The 20,034-nt window shown below is 43.9% G+C and overlaps 1 protein-coding gene across 2 annotated transcripts in view; it reads left to right on the top strand.

The window, feature by feature from the left end:
* The window catches only part of LOC125397756 (serpin B6), a 77,157-nt gene extending 57,364 nt beyond the window's left edge, over positions 1 to 19,793 (top strand). The window contains exons 1-7 of one of the 2 annotated variants that reach the window (XM_087896522.1): positions 3,075 to 3,213; positions 7,154 to 7,328; positions 9,026 to 9,178; positions 11,585 to 11,702; positions 15,332 to 15,474; positions 18,824 to 18,979; positions 19,277 to 19,793. In XM_087896522.1, coding sequence (XP_087752648.1) covers positions 7,164 to 7,328; positions 9,026 to 9,178; positions 11,585 to 11,702; positions 15,332 to 15,474; positions 18,824 to 18,979; positions 19,277 to 19,678 — 1,137 coding nt within the window. In that variant the 5' untranslated portion in view covers positions 3,075 to 3,213; positions 7,154 to 7,163 and the 3' untranslated portion in view covers positions 19,679 to 19,793. Of the gene's footprint in view, positions 1 to 3,074; positions 3,214 to 7,153; positions 7,329 to 9,025; positions 9,179 to 11,584; positions 11,703 to 15,331; positions 15,475 to 18,823; positions 18,980 to 19,276 lie in introns of those variants that run through there. The other variant, XM_087896521.1, reaches the window with a different exon arrangement.
* Positions 19,794 to 20,034: the final 241 nt, after the last annotated feature.

Genomic DNA, 20,034 nt, shown 5'->3' with positions numbered 1-20,034 from the left:
GGTTATAGCAGTCCTCTGAACTCTGGCTTTTACATTCTTTCTGCCCCCAGAGACCAAAGATTATCAAACAAAAAGCTAATACTAGGTTTGAGATACTTTGGAGTATGTGGAGTTGCTAGGTAAGAAGGCCCTAGAGACGCTTAAATAATACATGCTATTGTCTTTCCTCCTGGTTGCTCACCACAACTCAATGGAAAGATCCTATTACTGAAGTACCGCACAGTTTGGTTACACAGCTTGAAGAAATCAAGCTGGTACTGATCTGGAAGCTTTCTTCCTCCATGCTGAGTAGCTATCGTAGTACCAGGTTCTAGGCAGGATGCCAGAAGAGATCCCGCTTGGTCTTCTCCATACTCTTCTTTTAGTCTTGTACCTGGAGTTTTTGTTTGAACTTGTGTTGATGTATTTTATTGTGGTCTCTTTCTGTCTCTTTCTCTCTGTCTTTCTGTCTCTCTCTCTCTCTGTCTCTCTTTCTCTGTTGCAAATGATTGAAACTTAGATCTTACATGTGCTGGACAACTCCTATCACTGAGTGACATCCCCTTCCTTGCCTTCTGTATTTCTCCGTCCTCGCACAGTGACCTTGTCTTCATCTATCCATCTGTCTGCCACCTACACTAATATGTAGGTGCTTCCAGTGCCTGGACACTTGCTATGAGTGGAGACTCAGTCTCTGAAAACCCCCTTGGAAAAGTAAGAAACCCAGGAAACTGATGAGTCACTGATACCCTCCTGCTCATTTTTCTTCCATTTCCTGGACCATTCAGGGTCCACAGGGCTAAGGTTCTCTACCAGAGATAAGCACAGTTAGTTCTTCAATAAATGAGGAAGAGAAGAGGGAAAGGAGGAGAAACTAGAGAAGACCTATGAGTGGTGGGAAACTAACCTTTATATTCTCCATCAGGCTCTAGAGATTGCTTTGCCAGGCTTTATTTTTTTTTAAAAAACAGGGAGCTGAGTGGGAGAGGGAGATCAGCGACAGAGTGTGGGTTTAGCATACAGAAACTCTGGGTCCAGTTACTGGCGGGAGGGGATAGGGTGGGAAGACTCCCAGAACCCACCCACTCCTGCCCCTCGGGAATTAGCTAAAGAGAGAGCAGATGGTTCCTAATGTCATCTCTAGTGGTGCCCAATGTGGACACAGTAGACAACTGAATCCCAGGCCTCGGTCACATTAGCACTAGCATTACTTACCTGTTGGAGGAGTTCACTGCTGTGTACTTCTAAACTGGCTCCGTTTGACTGTCACCATGTCTCTCATTATAAGTCCAGAGGAATCCACTCCATAAAATGTGACAAACGTGCATTGAGCAACCTCGTGTTGAGGGATCTTTCTGGGAGGATCTGGGAACATTTCCTTCAGGGAGTTTACTAATGAGAGCTCATCCTCCAGGCGTCGTGGAGGCATTCTCTGCTGTGACGTGACTACTGGGCATCTGGAAGCAGAGCTGCTGTGGTGACCTACAGAACTCCTTGGCCCACAGACTTGACAGTGAAGTAAACAGATAGCCAGAACCACGGTACGGTAATGAGGCTGCGAGTGGAACCAAAGGCTTCTGCTGGCTTCAGGTGCATGTACTCCTGCCCCCACTACATGTAGCATATTTAAAAACCTAAAATCGTAGGAATCAGTCACATGCACACAAAGGAATACTGTATAGCTGGGGAAAAGAATAAGGAAGATCTCTGTTTCATATGGAGGGAGCTATATAACACCCAAACAAACATACATACATGCACAATAACACATACCCAGCACCCACATAATATACATACACTCATATACTCAGCACACGCACACACAACATACAGATATACCCAGCACATGCACACACATACACACACAAACACATATGCCCAGTACATACACACACACACACACACACACACACACACAGACACACACCATACAGAATTATTGATCACAGAATGTTAGTCTTTTTAGGAAAGGGAAAATTACAGTTCTATGTAGAATTTTAATATATCCACATTCATCATATATACACACAGTATTTTTGCATAGGACATGCTGGAATGATAAATTGGAATAAAAACCTGAAGTGGAGGGGCTGGAGAGATATCTAAGGACGAAAAGCAAGTGCTGCTCCTCCAGAGGATCAGAGTCCAGTTCCCAGCTCACAACTCCAGTCCCAGGGATCATCATGCTGTCTTCTTGCCTTTGAAGGCACTGAGATCATGTATACGACCCCATATTAGACACAGTATACACACACAATTATCTAAAATCAAAAACAAGCAAAAAACCCCTCTCAAAACCAAAGTGAAATGAATGAAGGATAGTAAGATGTTCTGAGAATTCCTTTGCTTTTTTCAGTACTTCAAACATAAAACTTTACAGTGGGGTAGCCTCCTAGTTTTCTACCAACATAGTCTAGGTAGAGGGGCCAAGGTTGCTGGTTAACAATCTATAAATTAGGACAGCCCCCACAGAAATAGCCACTGTAAGTATGAACATGGTCATTGGTGGGAACCCTAGGTTTAGGGTAAGGGCAAAGGAGACAGCAAAGAATCTGATGTTTTAGAGCTGACCTTTCCTTAAAGGTTTAAAACCTGACCAGCATTCTCCCCATTAGCTCAGTCTGCTTCCTTAAAGGAATGCAAGATGGCAGACAGGGTTTTCATTTTCATCTATACAAAATATCAGTGCTTTCAAGACTGACTTCTCCAGAATGGAGTAGTGGAGTCTTGGGACACGGGCACTGACCGCTTCTCCCTCTGTTTCTGTGCCTGCAGGACAGGCACTCTGCCTTCACCTCAGTAAAGTCTTTTCCACCTCACTTTAAACGTCTGTCCTGCTCTGTCACATTTATGTCCATCCACCAAATGCTGGTATACTTCTGGTGTCACTAAGGCTGACAAGCGGTCTACAAAGGCACAATAAACAGGCTGTAGGAAACCACCCAGAGACTCCAACCAGAGTTTGGTTAACATCACTGCTTTCCTATAGCCTTGAATTAGCCAAAGCTTCAGGAAAGTACTAGAAAGATCAAAGGCAGCTGGCCAGGAGCCAGAGAATGGGCTAGGTTGTAGGGCTTCAGTGTCTCACCTGGCTCTGCTCTTGGCTAAGGGCTGTGGCCAGGGCTCCAGACTCCGCCCGCTTCCCCCGCCCCTCAGGTATTTGAGGCCCCGGGCGCGGCTGGCTCCTCCTAGTCTCCGCTCTGCTCACTACCGACCAGGAACCGAGAGTCCCGGGTATGCTCTGCTGTGGGCTAGCTGTGGCGCGGAACGCGGGCGGGTGTAGCGTAACTCTAGAGTCCTGTGGTCCCAGCTCGGGTTCCCTCTGCTGCATAGTGGCCTGAGAGGCCCGTGACGTAGCTGGGTTAGTAGCCTTCTGGTCCTGGCCGGTTGGTGCCATCGGCGGCCAGGACCAGATCCTCCAGCGTCCTTAGAGAAGGCAGCTGGCGCAGGATGGGGGCAACTCGGAGCCGGGCCGGCTGTTGTGTCGGGGTCCCAGGCTGCAGGTGACCACTCATGTCCCTCGGTCACTAATAATTCTGGAGACCCCAGAGACGCAGGCTGTTGACACACTGCGAAGGGCGTTGGGATCTAGTGTGGGGGTGGGGGGTGGAGGGGTTCGGAACGAGGCCAAGGGCTGGGTGCTCTGACCCACTCTTTCCTGTCCAGTGTGCATGGGTGCTCCAGGGGCGACGCCCCAGCTGTGCTAGGAAGTTCCTACAAATCCTCAGTGCTGGGGGAGAATTTCAAACAGAAACTTAGGAGAAAACATTCCAGATCTTTGAAACTTTTTTTCATTAAGCTCACGCCAGAAGAACTGTTGAGATATTTAATGTCTGTCGGGCTAGGAGGAAGGCCATGAGCAAAGTTTTGACGGATTTTCTGTGCTAGATGAAATTGGCATGTGAGTTAGGTTTTTCCTCCCTTCCTCTTGTTTTGTTGACGGACCCAGTCTTGCTTTGCTGAGCAATTGCTCTGCCACCGAACCACTGACCTGCTCTTTCCCTTACTGCTTAGATTTGTTTGAAAGTCAAAAAGATGGGAATCTAACATTCATGTGGTGTCGGGAAGCTGGGTGGGAGGGAAAGCTGGGTGAGGCTTGGCACTTAATATTTTCTGGCTTACTTGGGAGGCGATTGCTTGTAATAGGACTCTTCCTGAGGCTGCCCGTTTCCTTCCTCCAGTAGTTTAGGACTTGGGTGTGGAATTTGATGTATCAAGTAACCTTTGGAGATTGTGTGATCAGGGACTAACTTCACAGTGCTGGGGCACATGTTATCACTGTTATCAGTGTACATGGGGAGTGTCCCGGTGTTTCATGGCTGCCCTGAGTGATTGTATGCACTATTATAACTGGTGTCATCATACAGAGTGGGTGCATTTGGGTCACTCTTGGCTCAAATACACCAAGTTTATTTGGCTTCCTATACCTACCATTGCCATACATGAATTTCAGATGAAGTCAGCATGAAATAGCACATAGAAATCAAAATGTGCCAGAAAACATTGTAAGAGAACTGAACCGTGTTACTGCACACCTGTAATCCCAGCCAGCACTCAGGAGGCTGAGGCAGGGGGATAAGAGTTTGAGGCCAGCCTGAGCTGTATAGACATATTCAGACCCTCTTCCCTTTCTTGCTTTCTAAATTGTACAGTGTATGGTAACAGGACCATTTATCTGGTGTTTACATTGTGTTGGGTATTCACTCATCTCCCGGCCATTTAAAGTACATAGCAGCATGTACATTGATTAGGTCAAATATTATTTTACGTATGTAAATTGAGCAGTTGAGGATTTTGGCATCTTCAGATACCAGCTGATATCCAGGAATGACTGTACTTAAGATTCTATTAGGCCATTTAATGCCCAAAACACATTTAAATTAGTTCAGGGAGTTACAACTGTCTCAGGCCAGTAGCAGCAGATGAAATTAGAGTAATCAACATTGTGTGCCTCACCTTCCCAGTTCTGGCAAGAAGAGACCATAAGGATATAGGACCACATGGGGCACAAACCCTTTGTTTTTGAGTTTGCTGGACCTGGGGTTAAGCCAAGCAGTCAGTCTTTGCAGACCTTTCAGCTGTGTGCTGGGTCCTTATGCTGGTGAGAGGGAATAGATATTTGACTGATTGCTTAGCTGTGGTTCTCAGCCAGTCATCTCTGTAGCCACTGGACTCACAGTGCCATACAAATGCTATTCTTTGTGTGTTCCTGGGCTTGGAGAAGGCTGGTGACAGGTTCAGGAATCACTTAGGAGATAATACTTAGGAACACCATGAGCTACTGTCCTGATTAGGTCAGTGTTTTGGCCAGACCTCTGAGGGATTGTCCTTATCAAATGAGCTGAGGTTTGAAGACCTACCAATAAAAGTGGGAGGCTCCATTTTCCAGGATGCATAAAATGTAGAAAACTAGATGCACAGACATTCATCTCCCCCTGACCTCTGGAGGTATGAGGAGCTATGAACCAAAGGCAGCCCTCACTGAAGTTGCTTTTGTTGGGGTGTTTTATCACAGCAGCACATGTTAGGGAGATCCTGGGTGAGGTCAGTTCAAGAGTTTAGCCTCTGACATATGGGTGATGCAGAAGAGAGAGCACAGAGTCAGTCTCTGAGAAATGAGCAGTACATTCAAAACTCTCCGGAGTGAAGGGGAAATTTTCTTCATGTGCTAGTTTGAAAGGGTTCCCCAAGAACCCAGCAAAATGCATGAGTTAAGCTCAGAGAGGGACACAAAAGTGGATGTTTCTGAATATCAAAAATAAGAATAAGTTCATAAGCTTTCAGAGTTGAGGTTGGAAAGGGGATCTGAGGATATGAGGTCAGTATATTATCATGCCCTCAAACAGCAAAACTGGTAGCTAGGAAGTAGTGGTGCCATAGCTGAAAGAACTGGATGCAAAGTCACATGTAACTTTTATAGACCCTGTCAAACTCAGTGGCATGGAAAAATGAATTTTCAGATGTTGAAGAAACCAGAATATCTGTATTCTTCCTTAGAAAGAAGTTGTACAAAGTGTTGCATCAAAATAAGGAAATAAATAGCAAAACAAGAATGTGTTTGGGCCCAGAGCAGATAATATATGTGAATAGGTATGAGCTATATAGTATTCACAGAGCAAGGGTCTAAGAGTCCTGTCACTCACATGGCCAATAAATACTACTTGATATGAAAAATCCATATAATTAAAAAAGAGTAGAATGCTTGACTGTGGATATGAACGCCTCCTGGAAACCACTAAAATAAGCCTGGTAATGAAGTCAGATTTGCCTAGACATCTCTTGGTCTCTGGGGGTTTATGTGGTCTCCCTGCTGTGCCTGGGATTGTTACACTGTCACTACTGGTTTGTGCTCCTTTACTATTCTCAATTAAAATAATTTGTACTGATATCCTCCCTCAACCCATTCTTCCTCTCCATTTGCATCCCAACCAGTCTTGAAATAGAGAGCATTCTTCCATAGCTTCTCCAGAACTGTGATTGCCAGTATCATGGCTGGCCACAGTCCTTTGTTCTAAAGAACCCATTTCTCTGAATTAATTTCTTCTTTCCTATCTTCCACTTAACATTCCTCTCCATTTAGTCGCTATTTGAATTGTGCAAGGTATTTCATTTCAAGATCCATAATCCTTACTGCAAAGTCTCTTACAGTGTGAAAAAACTTTCCCAAGTTTCAGGGTTTGGAACCTGGGTGTCTTTGGGTTCTTTGATCAGCTGACTACATCTCTAGCTGTAAAGCTGTGATGTGTATTCTGCTCTCATCACTAAAACTGGGTACCTTCTCTTTCCTGTAGCCTGTTACTTCCCTTTCCCATGCTCTGAGTTCCCAGCATCAGGGGAGCTGATGGGAAATCATAGAACTGTTGTACTGTCTAACTGGGGAAAAGGAATTTGACAGCTGCGTGTGAATGATGTCAGAGCTGCCAGGCACTGCTTCTAGAGCTGCACTGCTTCTAGGCTGCACTGCTGCACTTGTGGACGCCCTGGCTGGTGGGTCAGGCACTGACCCGAGTTAACCCAGCAGGGCTGTATCACTTCCTGCACATCCCTTTACTTTCCAGGTGGGGATTTCCCCTTTTTTCACTGAGCCCCAGCATCTCTGTGTGAGTGAGGGTGAAGAAGCAGCCTGCACATCAGCCCGTATTTATGTGATACTGATTTTAATTCCTCATTCCAGGCTCACTATCATGGATGCTCTTCGGGAAGCAAATGGCACCTTTGCCTTAAACCTTTTGAAAATCCTGGGTGAAGATAGCTCGAAAAATGTGTTTTTCTCACCCATGAGCATCTCCTCAGCCCTGGCCATGGTCTTCATGGGGGCAAAGGGAAACACTGCAAGCCAGATGATTCAGGTAAGCAGCACACGTTTCACAGCAGCTAAATACCATGGAGTGTCAGTTGAGCTGGTTCCCCACTGTAGTATGAGGGGGCCGGCTTGTTGGGGTTTCTGTCCCTCCCAGTACCCCAACAGCCGGCAAGCAACAAAGAAAATCACACACAAGACTCCATAAGGTTATAAACTGATTGGCTCATTAGGTCAGGCTTCTTGTTAACTCTTATAACTTATATTAACCCATTATTCTCATCTATGTTAGCCATAATGGCTCCGTACCTTTCTCTGCTGGGCAAGTTACATGCTGCCTCTTCGGTGGTCTGTACAGGAGTGACTGAGAGAGAGCTTCTGCTTCCAGAATACTCCCAGTCTCTTTGCTCCACCCCTACTTCCTGTCTGGCTTTCCCGCCTATACTGCCTGCCTGGCCAATCAGCGTTTTATTAAAATATGATTGACAGAATACAGATAATTCTCCCGCACCACCCCACATTCTCAGTCTCAAGAAAAATCCATCTTGAGGAACAAATGTAATAAAATGGCAGAGGGCTATGGTTGGAGACTTGAGAGGAAGGATGCACCCTATACCTGTTAGGGCCCTATCACTGACTCCTCGGTGCTCACAGTATGTAAGTGAGGGTTAGCTTGAGTAAAATACCAAAGGGTGTTGCCAGGGTCCTCTGTGATGCCCACTGTCTTCTCTCTGGCCCTAATGAATCTTAGCTTTTTCACAGGTAAGGAATACTCGAATGGGGTCAGCCTTGACTGGAAGACCAGGGACATGTCCATTAGGGCTCTTCTTGGACTGAGTGCTTTAGCTACAGAGGTGTCTGAACTGCAGAGAAAAGGCTGTCCTGGATTAGAGGAGGAGACTACCTTCGGCTGTGACTTTGCGTTCTGGGTTAACATTTGGCAGCACCTTTCTTTCCATTTTTGCAAGACACTCTATGTTCTTTTCTTCCCCAGCCTGCCTCCTGCCTGAAGAGAGTTAGGGCACAGAGGCTTGCCTTCAGTTTACACTCTTTTTGTCTTTTAATTCCAAGCTATTAGAGCCACTGTAGGCAGTTTACCTGTTTCCTATGGGAGCAGCTGAAGTCATTTGCATAGCGTTTTCAGAGGCTTCGAAGGTCTATGGAATTGTATCTCAGGTCTGGCACCGAGGTGCTCACTGTTGGCTGGGATCTTGCTTCTCTTTCAAGCTGCTGTCCGTGGTGCAGTTACTCCAGGGTGTCCCAGGTGGCCTCCTGCAGGATGGCTTGGGTTCCTTCCACCATGGTGCCTGGAAACAAGAGCACAAATGTGGCAGCTGCCAGACCTTTTAAAAACCCAGCCTGGGACAGGGCTCCTCTCCTCCTTCTGTTGGGCAGGCAGTGCTGGGACCAGTCTGGACTCTAGAGCAGTGAGGACACAGCGTGATCTGAGATCAGAACTGGCTGCACTTGAGTTTTAGGAGGTCTGGCTGATAGCCATGCTTGAAGCCAGAGCACAGTTAGGGGGCATGAAGAACTGGTCTTGTGAAGGGCTCTTTGTGCTCAGTCCAGGGCTGACAGGGTACAGGGGAGGACCCTTGGGAGGGAACAGTCTAGGTACTTTCATCTTTGATTAGGTGGTTCTTTGAGTGGCAGGAAGGATCTATAAGATTTTGAGGATGGGTTTAGTGTTGACTCATTCCCTATAGCTGGACCTGCTGAAGCTGTGTTTTCATCTGTTGATTCCAGGCACTCTCTTTGGATAAGTGCAGCGGCAATGGAGGTGGAGATGTCCACCAGGGCTTCCAGTCACTTCTCACTGAAGTGAACAAGACTGGCACACAATACTTGCTCAAAACAGCTAATAAGCTCTTTGGAGAGAAGACTTGTGACCTTCTAGCAGTAAGTATCATGTGGTACGTAGGTTCTCAGAGGCTAAGGATTCATCCTACTACCTCGCCACTAATGTGGTTCTGTGTTTGTTTACATGCTTTGGAATGACATGAGAGTATATTCTTATTGTACAGACTATCTAAGCAGGAGCCATCCTCTACCTTTGCCCCTTCATAAATAAGAAATTTTTATATAGGGTGATATGTGTGTTCTGCACATATAGAAATTTAGTTGGTGAGAATTTTCTTATGTGTATTTTTTTTGTGGTTTTTTTTCCTTCTTTGAATCTCAGTATCGAGTGATTCTGTTTCAATATTTTTACTGTTATTGTTAGTGTGAGAGATGGAACCCAGGATCTCAGATAGCTAAGCCCCAACTCTACCTCTGACCCACAGCCCAAGCAATGATCAGCATTATTATTCAACATCGGATCGTCCTGAGTATAGATATTTGGTGACATAGTGAACCACTTGTGTACGGGTGGCAGTGCGGGCCATCACAAGCAGTGAGTTACTGAATGAGGTTTCATGCCCATGTGCAAGTGTTGAGGTCAGATACAGTTGTAGAAAGAAGATGTATTGCTCATTGCTCTCCCAAATGGCCAGAGATACCAGCAGAGTGTTCATTGCTATTCCTGTAAGGGACTTGTGCAAGTTTAATCTTTTAAATTTTGATCTTGAGATTGGAAACTTTTATTGTTTTTTTTTCTTTTTTGAATACTCAAGTTCAAGATCACTAAATCCAAAAAAATCTGAAACCTGAAAACTCCTGAGTAGAACTCAGGTCCTATTTCAAGTATCCACATGACTGCTCACAAACATCTGTAACTATAGCTGTGAGAAATCTTAAGTTCCTTCTGGGCCTTGAAGAACTGAGGTACATATGGTACACTGATATACATGTAGGCATCGTACTCATTCACATAAAATATATATAATAATTTAAATAATAAAATAATCTCTCCAGATCTAACGGCAACCCTTGAGGTGTACCCACTGCTGTCTTCTCATTTACAGTGGTTGAGGAGTGGTGTAGAGAGGCTAGCTCTCCTAAGGCCACACAGCTGCTACCCAGACGGCAGTGTTGAAATCCTGTATCATAATTCTGTTTCCTCAGGGCCTGAAGAGATAGCTCTTTTGGTAAACAAAATGACTGGTATGAAAGCACGAAGACCCAAGTTCAGCTCCTCAGCACCCACATAAAAACCCAACATGAAGTTTCCTGTCTGTCACCTTAGTACAGGGAGATAAAGAGAGGGGTGGATTCCTGGGGGGCACTGGGCAGCCTGGCCAGCTGCATTCAGAGCTCCAGGTTCAGTGAGAGGCTGTCTCAACAGATAACGTTCAGAGCTCTTGAGAAAGATACTTCAAGTCACTTTCTAACTGAGACTTCACAAATACTTGCACACACATGTGTTCATATCCAGACATACACATGTGTACATAGATTTATGTGTACACACATAAATACACAAATTAAAAATGAATACAGTTCTCTCAAAGAGGAATTAAATACATGACCAAGAAATGAGTTATTTCATAGAAATATTGAGATATCTCAATATGCATAACATATACACTGTCAGCATAGTGGGTGTTCCAGCCCATTTACACTGTATGGAGTTTTCTTTTGCACCAACATGGCAGAATGTGGGTGGTCATCAATGTCATTGTCATTTTACAGAATATATCTGCAAATGGCTTGAACTTCTGTTTGTCTTTGGTTCCCTTTAAGACCTGGTGCTTTCCTGACTGGTCTTCCATCTCTGCGCTGTACCACTGAACCCCATCTCAGCATGCATTGTGTTTTTGTGAATTGCTCACTCCCTGAAAATGACCTTTCTGAGATGGTGACTATGGACACATAGCTGTTCAAATTCCATATCATGAAGTAAAATAAATTAAAATGAAATATTCAGTTTTATAGCTTCTATGGTCATTCCCTGGTGTTCTGCGGCTTTAGGTGACTCTATTTCAAATGATGCACTTCTGTATTCCTGTTAGCATGGAAAACTTCGGTAGAAGGTCCAGCCTGTGCACAGTGCAAAATGCTGTAGCTCTTGTGGGGTTAAGCCTCACTCCTCCCATGTGGTGAACTATGAGAGTGACAGTCGTATAAGTCCTGCATCTGAGCATCTTCCCAGTTACGTCCTTGAGCCTCAGTTACAAGGTTGCAGCTGTTCATCATGCTTTTCAGTGGTTCTCAGTCCACCAACCACCATCTTACCTCATTAATAAACTGTGGTTAAAGAAGGCTGGACGCAGGAAGGTTGGATTTTATACTCCTTCCACGTATTAATTTGCAAGTCACATCTGTACATCATAAAAATTTGCTTTTCTGCTTTTGTGCTTCAAGGATGGAGGCTGTTGGTGCTGATGCCGTTAGTGACTGTGTAATCATGTTGCTCTGTCTCAGTCTTTTAAAGATTCCTGCCGCAAGTTCTACGAAGCAGAGATGGAAGAGCTGGACTTTAAGGGTGATACAGAGCAGTCCCGACAGCACATCAACACCTGGGTCGCCAAAAAGACAGAAGGTGAACACAGTGTTGTTCTATACTGTTTGTTTACAGAGCTGGGGCTTGAATCCAGGGCCCTGAGCTTGCTGAGCAGGACCTCTGCCCCTGAACTACACCCCGGTCCCTGTTAAGTAGTTAGCCTACTTTTGAAAATGGTGTATTTGATTGTTTGTTTATTGAGTGTTTGTGTATATCTGTGCGCACCTGCAGTCAGGACAACTCACAGGAGTTGGTTTTCTCTTTTTACTTCTGGGTCCTAGGGATTCTACTCAGTTCGTTAGCGTTGTTAGCAATCACCTTTACCTGTCAGGCCATCTATCTGTGTCTAGCCTATTTTTTTTATTTATTTGTTTGTTTATTTGAGACAGGGTCTCGCTGTGTAGACTTGGCTGAAACTCACTCTGTTCACCAAGCTGGCTTCAAACTCAGAGGTCCACCTCCCTCTGCCTCTCCAGTGCTAAGATTAAAGGAATGCGTCATCATTCCTGGCTTTGTAGTCTATTGTTGACAATCATGTTGTTCATGCCTTCACAAGAGCTTCAAATGTAAACAATGATGGCCTTTGGTCTTTAAATCAGGACTTCTTTTTGCCATGCCTGGGAATTGAAACCAAGGTGTTGCATATGCTATGCAAAGTACTCTAACATTGATCTGCATCTTCAACCCTAAATCACAAGTCAGAACTCTTTTTTGTTCTTTTTTTTTTTCCAGGACATGGTTTCTCTCTGTAGCCCTGGCTTCCTGAATCTCACTCTGTTGACCAGGCTGGCCTTAAACTCGGATCTTTTTATATCTGCCTCCTGAGTGCTGGAACTAAAGGTGTGCACTACCATGCCCAACTCCTAAATCAGAGTTCTTAAACTACCCATCATAACTCCTTTTTGCCTGAGAAATTTTTATGTAACCTTCTATAGTCTATAAAACAGGTATACATTTAGATAATAAATCTATAGACCTATGTTTTAAAATAGGTGTGATGTACATATATTTTTCTCATAATTAAAGATGAAGCAAAAATTGCATACTAATGAGGTAGAAGAGTTTATCTTCACAATACAATCCAAAGATATAATGAATTAAAACTTTAAAAAGTCTTTATATGTATGTGTATATGCCTGCACACATTTATATGCATCTTATGCCTGGAGGTGCTTACAGAGGCCAGAGAGTGCCAAGTCCTCTGAAATTGGAGTCACAGGCAGTCATGAGCCACCTGATGTAGGTGCTATATGATATTTTATCATTCAATTATTTCTTCATCTCCCCAAAGATGTAATAATTTGATTCTTACACGCTGAGAATGAGTACAAGAACAGTGAAAGTCTATTTTTCCTAATGAAGCTATTTCGTCTTTATATGAGTAGAAAACTTTGTGTGTAGACCACAAACACTGTATTCCTAATATGATTTTGAATATGAGCTCAGATATTTTATGCAGTGTTTGAGGGCATTGCATTTTATAGGATAAATACAATGGCATGCACAGTACAAAGTGCTTGTGTGTACTCATCATCAAGGCCACAGTGAAGCGGTATGAAGCAAGATGGGAATTACTGCCATGCGCACCTTGGGTTCATCCTGTGTTGGAGTTTGAATGAAGTTTTGGCTGTTGCTTGTTCAGAAAGCTGTTCCTGATGGCAGTTTTTCCCACTAACCCACAGTTAGGCAATAAGATCATGTCTAACACTTTGTATGGCTTTTTCCTATTCCTTTATTTTTTTAAAGACAGAGTGGCTCATTCTGTAGCACTGGTGACTTACATCCTATTGTATAGACTGGGCTGGCTTCAAACTCAACCTGGCTCCTAGTGGTGGGACTAAATGATATGCCACTCCATTTGACTTTTCCCAGCTTTTAAAAGTGTCTCTATGATGTCTCCCAATATTTGATACACCTCTTTGAAAACCTACCAATCTGCTGTCTCTCGATCCTAGATTTCTCCCTCCAACTGTCCCTCCCTCTGTTTCTTTTTTTTTTTAAAAAAATTTATTGATTGATTGATTATGTATACAGTATTCTGTCTGCTTGCATGCCTGCAGGCCAGAAGAGGGCACCAGACCTCATTACAGATGGTTGTGAGCCACCATGTGGTTGCTGGGAATTGAACTTAGGACCTTTGGAAGAACAGGCAATGCTCTTAACCTCTGTGCCATCTCTCCAGCCCTTCTTATTTTTATTTTTAAATGTTTTTACAAAGAATGAAGAATGCTTTCATTCTAGGTCTACAGCTCTTTCTTCTCTGATGGTGATGCTCCCTTCTGTAATTATCTAGCATGTCTTTAGATGCTGGGACAAACCTCCATTTACCTGTGGTTGCAGATTGCAAGGTCCTCTTTTTCTTTTCTTTCTTTTTTTTTTTCTGAGACAGGTTTTCTCTCTAACAGTCCTGACTGTCCTCGAACTTGCTTTGTAGACCAGGCTGGCCTTGAACTTATTGAGAGCTGCCTGCCTCTGCCTCCCAATTGATGGGAGTAAAGGCATGCACCACCACTGCCAGGCATAAGGTCCATTTTATAACTGCTATTCTACTTTCAATTTATTTTTAAGCTAATACATAAATATGCATGTTGACAATTTTTTATATAATTTTCAATGTGCATTCTCTAAAGTTCAGATCAAGATAAATATATCTATTACTTCAAGTATTTTTAAAATTTGAATTTGTAACCAGTCTATGTTAAAACAGTCTAAAGTTTCTGTCTTTAAGTTGTAGGCACAAATTGTGTCTTTCCAGCTCAAGCGTTGCTTTAAATTCCAGCTGCCTGTTCAGCATTAAATTTATGTGTTTATTTCAGTAGTGATTTTTTTCTTACCAGAGTCTTTTGGACTTATTTTTCTTTTCTTTAAAACTTTTTATTTTTTTAAAGGAGTTTGACTTTGATGCTGGAGAGATGGCTCAGCAGTTAAGAACACAGACTGCTTTGCAGAGGAGCTGAATCGGTTTCCGGCGTCTATACCAACTTCCTATAATTTCAGTTCCAGGGGATCTAACCCTTTGTGCCTCTGTGGACATCAGCATGACACACACACACACACACACACACACACACACACACACACACACAGGTCAATTAAAAATAAATCTTCAGAAACAAAAATAATGTCTTCTTGATGCCAGGGTTGTTGCTTTAAGTACAAATGTCCTTCTATTTTGAGAGAGAGTGAAATCTTTTATCCATACTCCTGACCAGAGCAGGAGGTGGGGCCCTTTGCCTATCAGCCCTTTGCATGTGTCAGCCAACGCTGTTAGCTGATTGGGTCTTGTCTTTGCCATTGTTCTATTGCTGTGAAGAGACACCATGACTAAGGCAATCCTTATAAAAGAAAGCATCAAATTGGTTTGCTTATAGTTTTAGAAGAGTTAGTTTATGGTCATCATGGCAGGGAACAGACAGGCACTGGAGCAGTGGCAGCTACATCCTGATCCACAGGCAGCAGACAGAGAGAGACTGGGCCTGCTGTGGGCTTTTGAAATCTGAAAACAACATACCTTCCCCAACAAGGCCAAACCTTCTAATCCTTTCCAAATAATTCCATTAACTGGGCAACAAGCATTCAAATATATGAGCCTATGGAAGCCATTCTCAACCAACTACCATGTGTTTTTAATTCCTTTTTTTTTTTTTTTTAAAAATTCTTTCTTTCAGATAAAATCCAAGAGTTGCTATCTCCAGGCACGGTGGATTCAGACACTCTGCTGGTCCTTGTAAATGCCATCTACTTTAAAGGAAACTGGGAGAAACAGTTTGACAAAGGGAACACCCGGGAGATGCCTTTCAAAGTCTCCAAGGTAAACACAGAGCAGTAACTGAGGAAAGTCCTGGGCAAGGTCCCCCGTTCACATTGGCTTCTGAAACACAAGGAGGCTGCTTCATGTAGCCCATGCCCCTCATGTCTCTGGGCAGCTCTGCAGCTAGAGCTCCCTCTCTCATCTCTGAGGCCTTTCTCTTCCCCTTCCCTTCTGCATGTTGTCACTGGTGCCTGCAGTCTGCATGGCCCTGCTCCTGTCACTGGTCATGGTGTCCCTGGCAGCTGCTGCGGCTGCAGTATACTTGAAACAGCCTATCATGTGACTTCGGAGATAGGAAGGTCTGAACTCCAGCTGTGCTGTCTCAGGCTCCTTGTGGCCCCGAATGCAGCGCATTCCTGGAGATTCCCCTCAGTGGTGCACAGTCCTTTCTTTTCCGTGTCTTCCTAGAAGTGCTGTTTCGTGTCTTCTCCCTCCTTCAGAGGACACAACTCCAGCTGGGTGCCACAAAACATTGCAGGGGGAAAATAACCATTCTCACCCTGCTGGAAAAACAGCAGAGGGCAAACAACTGTTTAATGAATGCCTGGTTTATGGTTGGTCTTACTCTTATGGGAGAAGCACAGATTTTTTTTTTCTTACAGATAATCACAGAAAGGATGTTTATATGGGATAGACTCTACATTCACACAAAGGATGTTTATATGGGATAGACTCTATATTCAACCTCTTCCTGGTTGGAGTATGATATTTGCTGGTGTTTCTCTCTCTCTCTCTCTTTTATTTTTTATTTGGTAATGATATCTAGTTAGTCTCTCTCTCTCTTTTTGTCACTCACTCACTCTCTTTCTCTCTCCTGGTAGGCTGACAAAACAAATTAATTACATTTTGGATCATTAACCAGACTTTAGATCTCCCAGACAAACTTGAATTTGTACCTTCAGTTTTTCAGGAAATGCATTATATTTCAAGATTTATTCTTTTAAAAAACTGTTCTTTTTTTCCCCCTCATTAAAGTATTTCTGTCTTTGGAATCAGTCATTGACAAGATATACCTTAAAACTTCCTTCAGCTGCAAGCAAGAGAAACCCTCGATGACTATAGTTGAAAGCACACAGATTCATCATTCACCTGGAAGGCTGGAAATGGGTGGAGCCTGGGGCTTCCTGCACAGGGTGATGCTCTTGGGACCTGACTCTCCTTTCCTGCTCTACCACATTTATCATGGGGCCTTTGTCCTCAGGCTCACACCAGTACTTTGACCCTGACTCAGCAGTCCACAGGGAAGGACAAAGGGCTGAGAGCAAGAAGCCTCTGTCGGAGACCTTTCCCATTCTTTTTATTTTTTTAATTGATTTTATTGAGCACTTCATTTTTCTCCATTTCCCTCCCTGCCTCTCCCCTTCCCTTAAACCTTCTCTCAAGGTTCCCATGCTCCCAATTTACTCAGGAGATCTTGTCTTTTTCTACACCCATGTAGATTAGATCTATGTATGTCTCTCTTAGGGTCCTCATTGTTGTCTGGATCTCTGGGATTGTGATTTGTGGGCTGGTTTTCTATGCTTTATGTTTAAAAACATGTATCAGTGATATATGTATTTAGTACATGTGATATATGTATTTAAATGTATTAATATAAATACATATATTAATACAGTAATATATGTATTTAAATACATGTGATAATTATCTTTCTGGGTTGGGTTACCTCACTCAACATGATGTTTTCAAAGTCCATCCATTTGCCTGCAAAATTCAAGATGTCATTTTTTTTCTGTTGTGTAGTACTCCATTGTGTAAATGTACCACATTTTCCTTATCCATTCTTTGATCGAGGGGCATTCATACAGAGGAGGTGGCAGGATGCTGTGCTTGGGTGTGGTTCAGGGGAGAGCTACTGAGGAACTTCACTGGGAAGATGGTGTGTGACAGACACCAGGAAATATGAGGAATGTTCCAGGTTTGAGACCCAGTTCGCTGGGCAGAAAAAGGCTTAATCTAGTTACCCTCAGTACTGTAAACAGTCCTGTGACTATAGTGGATCAAAGAAAAGAGAGAGGAGCAGAATAGGAAGCAGTGTGGGCTCTTTTTCTATTCTGTGCCGTGTTAAGAATTTTAATTTACTATTGTTCCTGCTAGAGTGTACACAGTGGTGTGGTCTCACTTGCACTGTGCTAGGACCTATGGCCGCTGTGCTGGGATCAGTGACAAAGAGGTCATCACTGTAGCCCAGGGCTATGCTTATTCAGGTGGAGGTTTAAAAATAAAGTCAGGTTTTGGTTCTGTTTCAAAGGGACAGCCAACAAAGGAATACCAAAGAGCAGGAGTCAAATAGAGTATAAAATATATTTCTGAGTTCAGGGAGAAGTCCTGGCTAGAACAGTGAGTTTGGGAATTTTGTTCAGAATCATGAGAATGAATGGGACCCCAAGAGAAAAGAATGTTTCTCTTGTTGGGCCTTGTTGGCCCAGGACATCACAGGTGTTTAGAGATTGGGTCAGTCAGCTTTCTGACATTAAAGTGTGGAGATGGCCACCTCAGTAAGAGACAGGGTTTATTTGACTCAGTGTTAGATGTTTAAGTCTGTGATGAGATGAACCCATTGTTTTGGGGCCTGTTCTGAAGGTGCTGGAATGGGATTCTAGGAGCAGGTGCTGGAGTAAAATGACTCACGCCAAGGTTAGGAAGTGAGAGAAAGGAAAAAGTCCAGGATCCCAAAATCCTTTTCAGTGCACATCCTAATGACATAAACACCTCCCTCCGGACCCACCCCTTAGAAGATTCTACTCCTATGCCAGGCATGGTTGTGCATACCTTTAATCACAATACTTGGGAGGCAGAAGCCGGTAGCTCTCTGACTTCAAGGCTAGCCTGGCCTGTGTAGCAATTTTAGGCGAACTAGGGCTACATAGTGAGACTTTGTCTCAAACAAACAGACTTCGACCTCCTCTCAATCTAGCACACCTGAGGACCAAGCCTTGAAGAAGGGACTTTTGGGGGCGTGTAAGGGCTAAGCAAGTGTTTGAGAGGCTGATAAACTACTACAGAAGTCAGTTTAAGAATATGTACCTAAGGCAGGAGAGATGGCTGGACGATTATTAGAAACACATGTTCTTGAAGATAATCAGAGTTCAAATCCAGTACCATACTGGTGTCTCATAACCATCCATAACTCCAGTTCCCGGGGAATTTGATACCCTCTTCTGAAATATGCATACACTAAATGCATTTAGTCAGGTGGTACACATACATACGTTCAGGCTGAACACTCATACATTTATAATATAATAAAAAAGCAAGTATTCCTAGTTGCAGTGACCTCCTTGATTGAATATGGCCCGATGTGTTACTTGTGTCTCCTTTCAACTTAATATTTGTCTCTCCTTCACAGAATGAGGAGAAACCTGTGCAAATGATGTTTAAGAAGTCTACCTTCCAAACGACCTATATTGGGGAGATATTCACCAAGATTCTGTTGCTTCCCTATGCTGGCAACGAGCTGAACATGATCATCATGCTCCCAGACGAGCACGTTGAGCTGAGCACGGTAATGATCACGAGACCTTGATGGAGCTGTGAGGGAGAAAGAGTGGCATTTGTGTTTCTGCAGGGCGGCTCTCCTAGGCTCCCATGATCATATTTTTATCTTTCCTTTGTTTGTGAGGCAGGGGTAGAACCCAGAACCTGGAGTCTGCTTGATAAACACTCACCACTGAGCTGAACCCTACCTCGCCCAGCTACTGTATTAACTTAAAGCCACACATCCTGGGCAGTGTAGAGCCTCCCCATCGTCTCAAGTGCCCCGTGTGACAACATTGTCCTAAAGTCTTCAACTCTCTTCTAGGTGGAAAAGGAAATAACTTATGAGAAATTCACAGAGTGGACGAGGCTGGATATGATGGACAAAGAAGAGGTGGAGGTTTTCCTCCCACGGTTTAAACTGGAGGAGAATTATGACATGAAGAACTTCCTGTGCAAGCTGGGCATGACCGATGCCTTTGAGGGCAGGGCAGACTTTTCTGGAATATCTTCCAAGCAAGGCTTGTCTCTGTCCAAGGTTGTGCATAAGTCCTTTGTCGAGGTCAATGAGGAGGGCACAGAGGCTGCGGCTGCTACAGCGGCCATCATGATGTTGAGGTGCGCCATGTTCACCCCCCGTTTCTGTGCCGACCACCCCTTCCTTTTCTTCATTCAGCATGTTAAGACCAATGCTATTCTGTTCTGTGGCCGGTTCTCCTCTCCCTGAGGATAAGGTGTTCCTGTCAGTCTTTTATCCTTTCTCCATGGTTTGCCTGCGACCTAAGTGACCTTATCCATAAGTGCAATGACAATTTTGAAATAAAGTGCATTCTACATCCCAAGGATTTTTCTATGATCAGAAACTGCATTTCTGGGAGTTGTAATGTTGCTACAGAGTTCATCCTGCTGGAGGATGCTGTGGCTGTCAACGCAGGCAGCTGTGTGTCCCCTGTGACATGAGAAGAGAAGCAGTGCTTCTGTTGACAGTATTGGGTTCTTATTCCACTCTATGTTAAAAAAAAGCCAGTGAAGCCAGTGAGGAGTGGGCAGCAGGGACATGCCTTAGACCGTCTCTATAGAAAT

Source organism: Myodes glareolus, chromosome 14 (genome assembly GCF_982192425.1).
Source record: "Myodes glareolus chromosome 14, mMyoGla1.1, whole genome shotgun sequence".
NCBI classification, from domain to species: Eukaryota; Metazoa; Chordata; class Mammalia; order Rodentia; family Cricetidae; genus Myodes; species Myodes glareolus.
The sequence above is the reverse complement of the archived record's forward strand: the minus strand, read 5'-3'. Positions and strand labels throughout refer to the sequence as shown.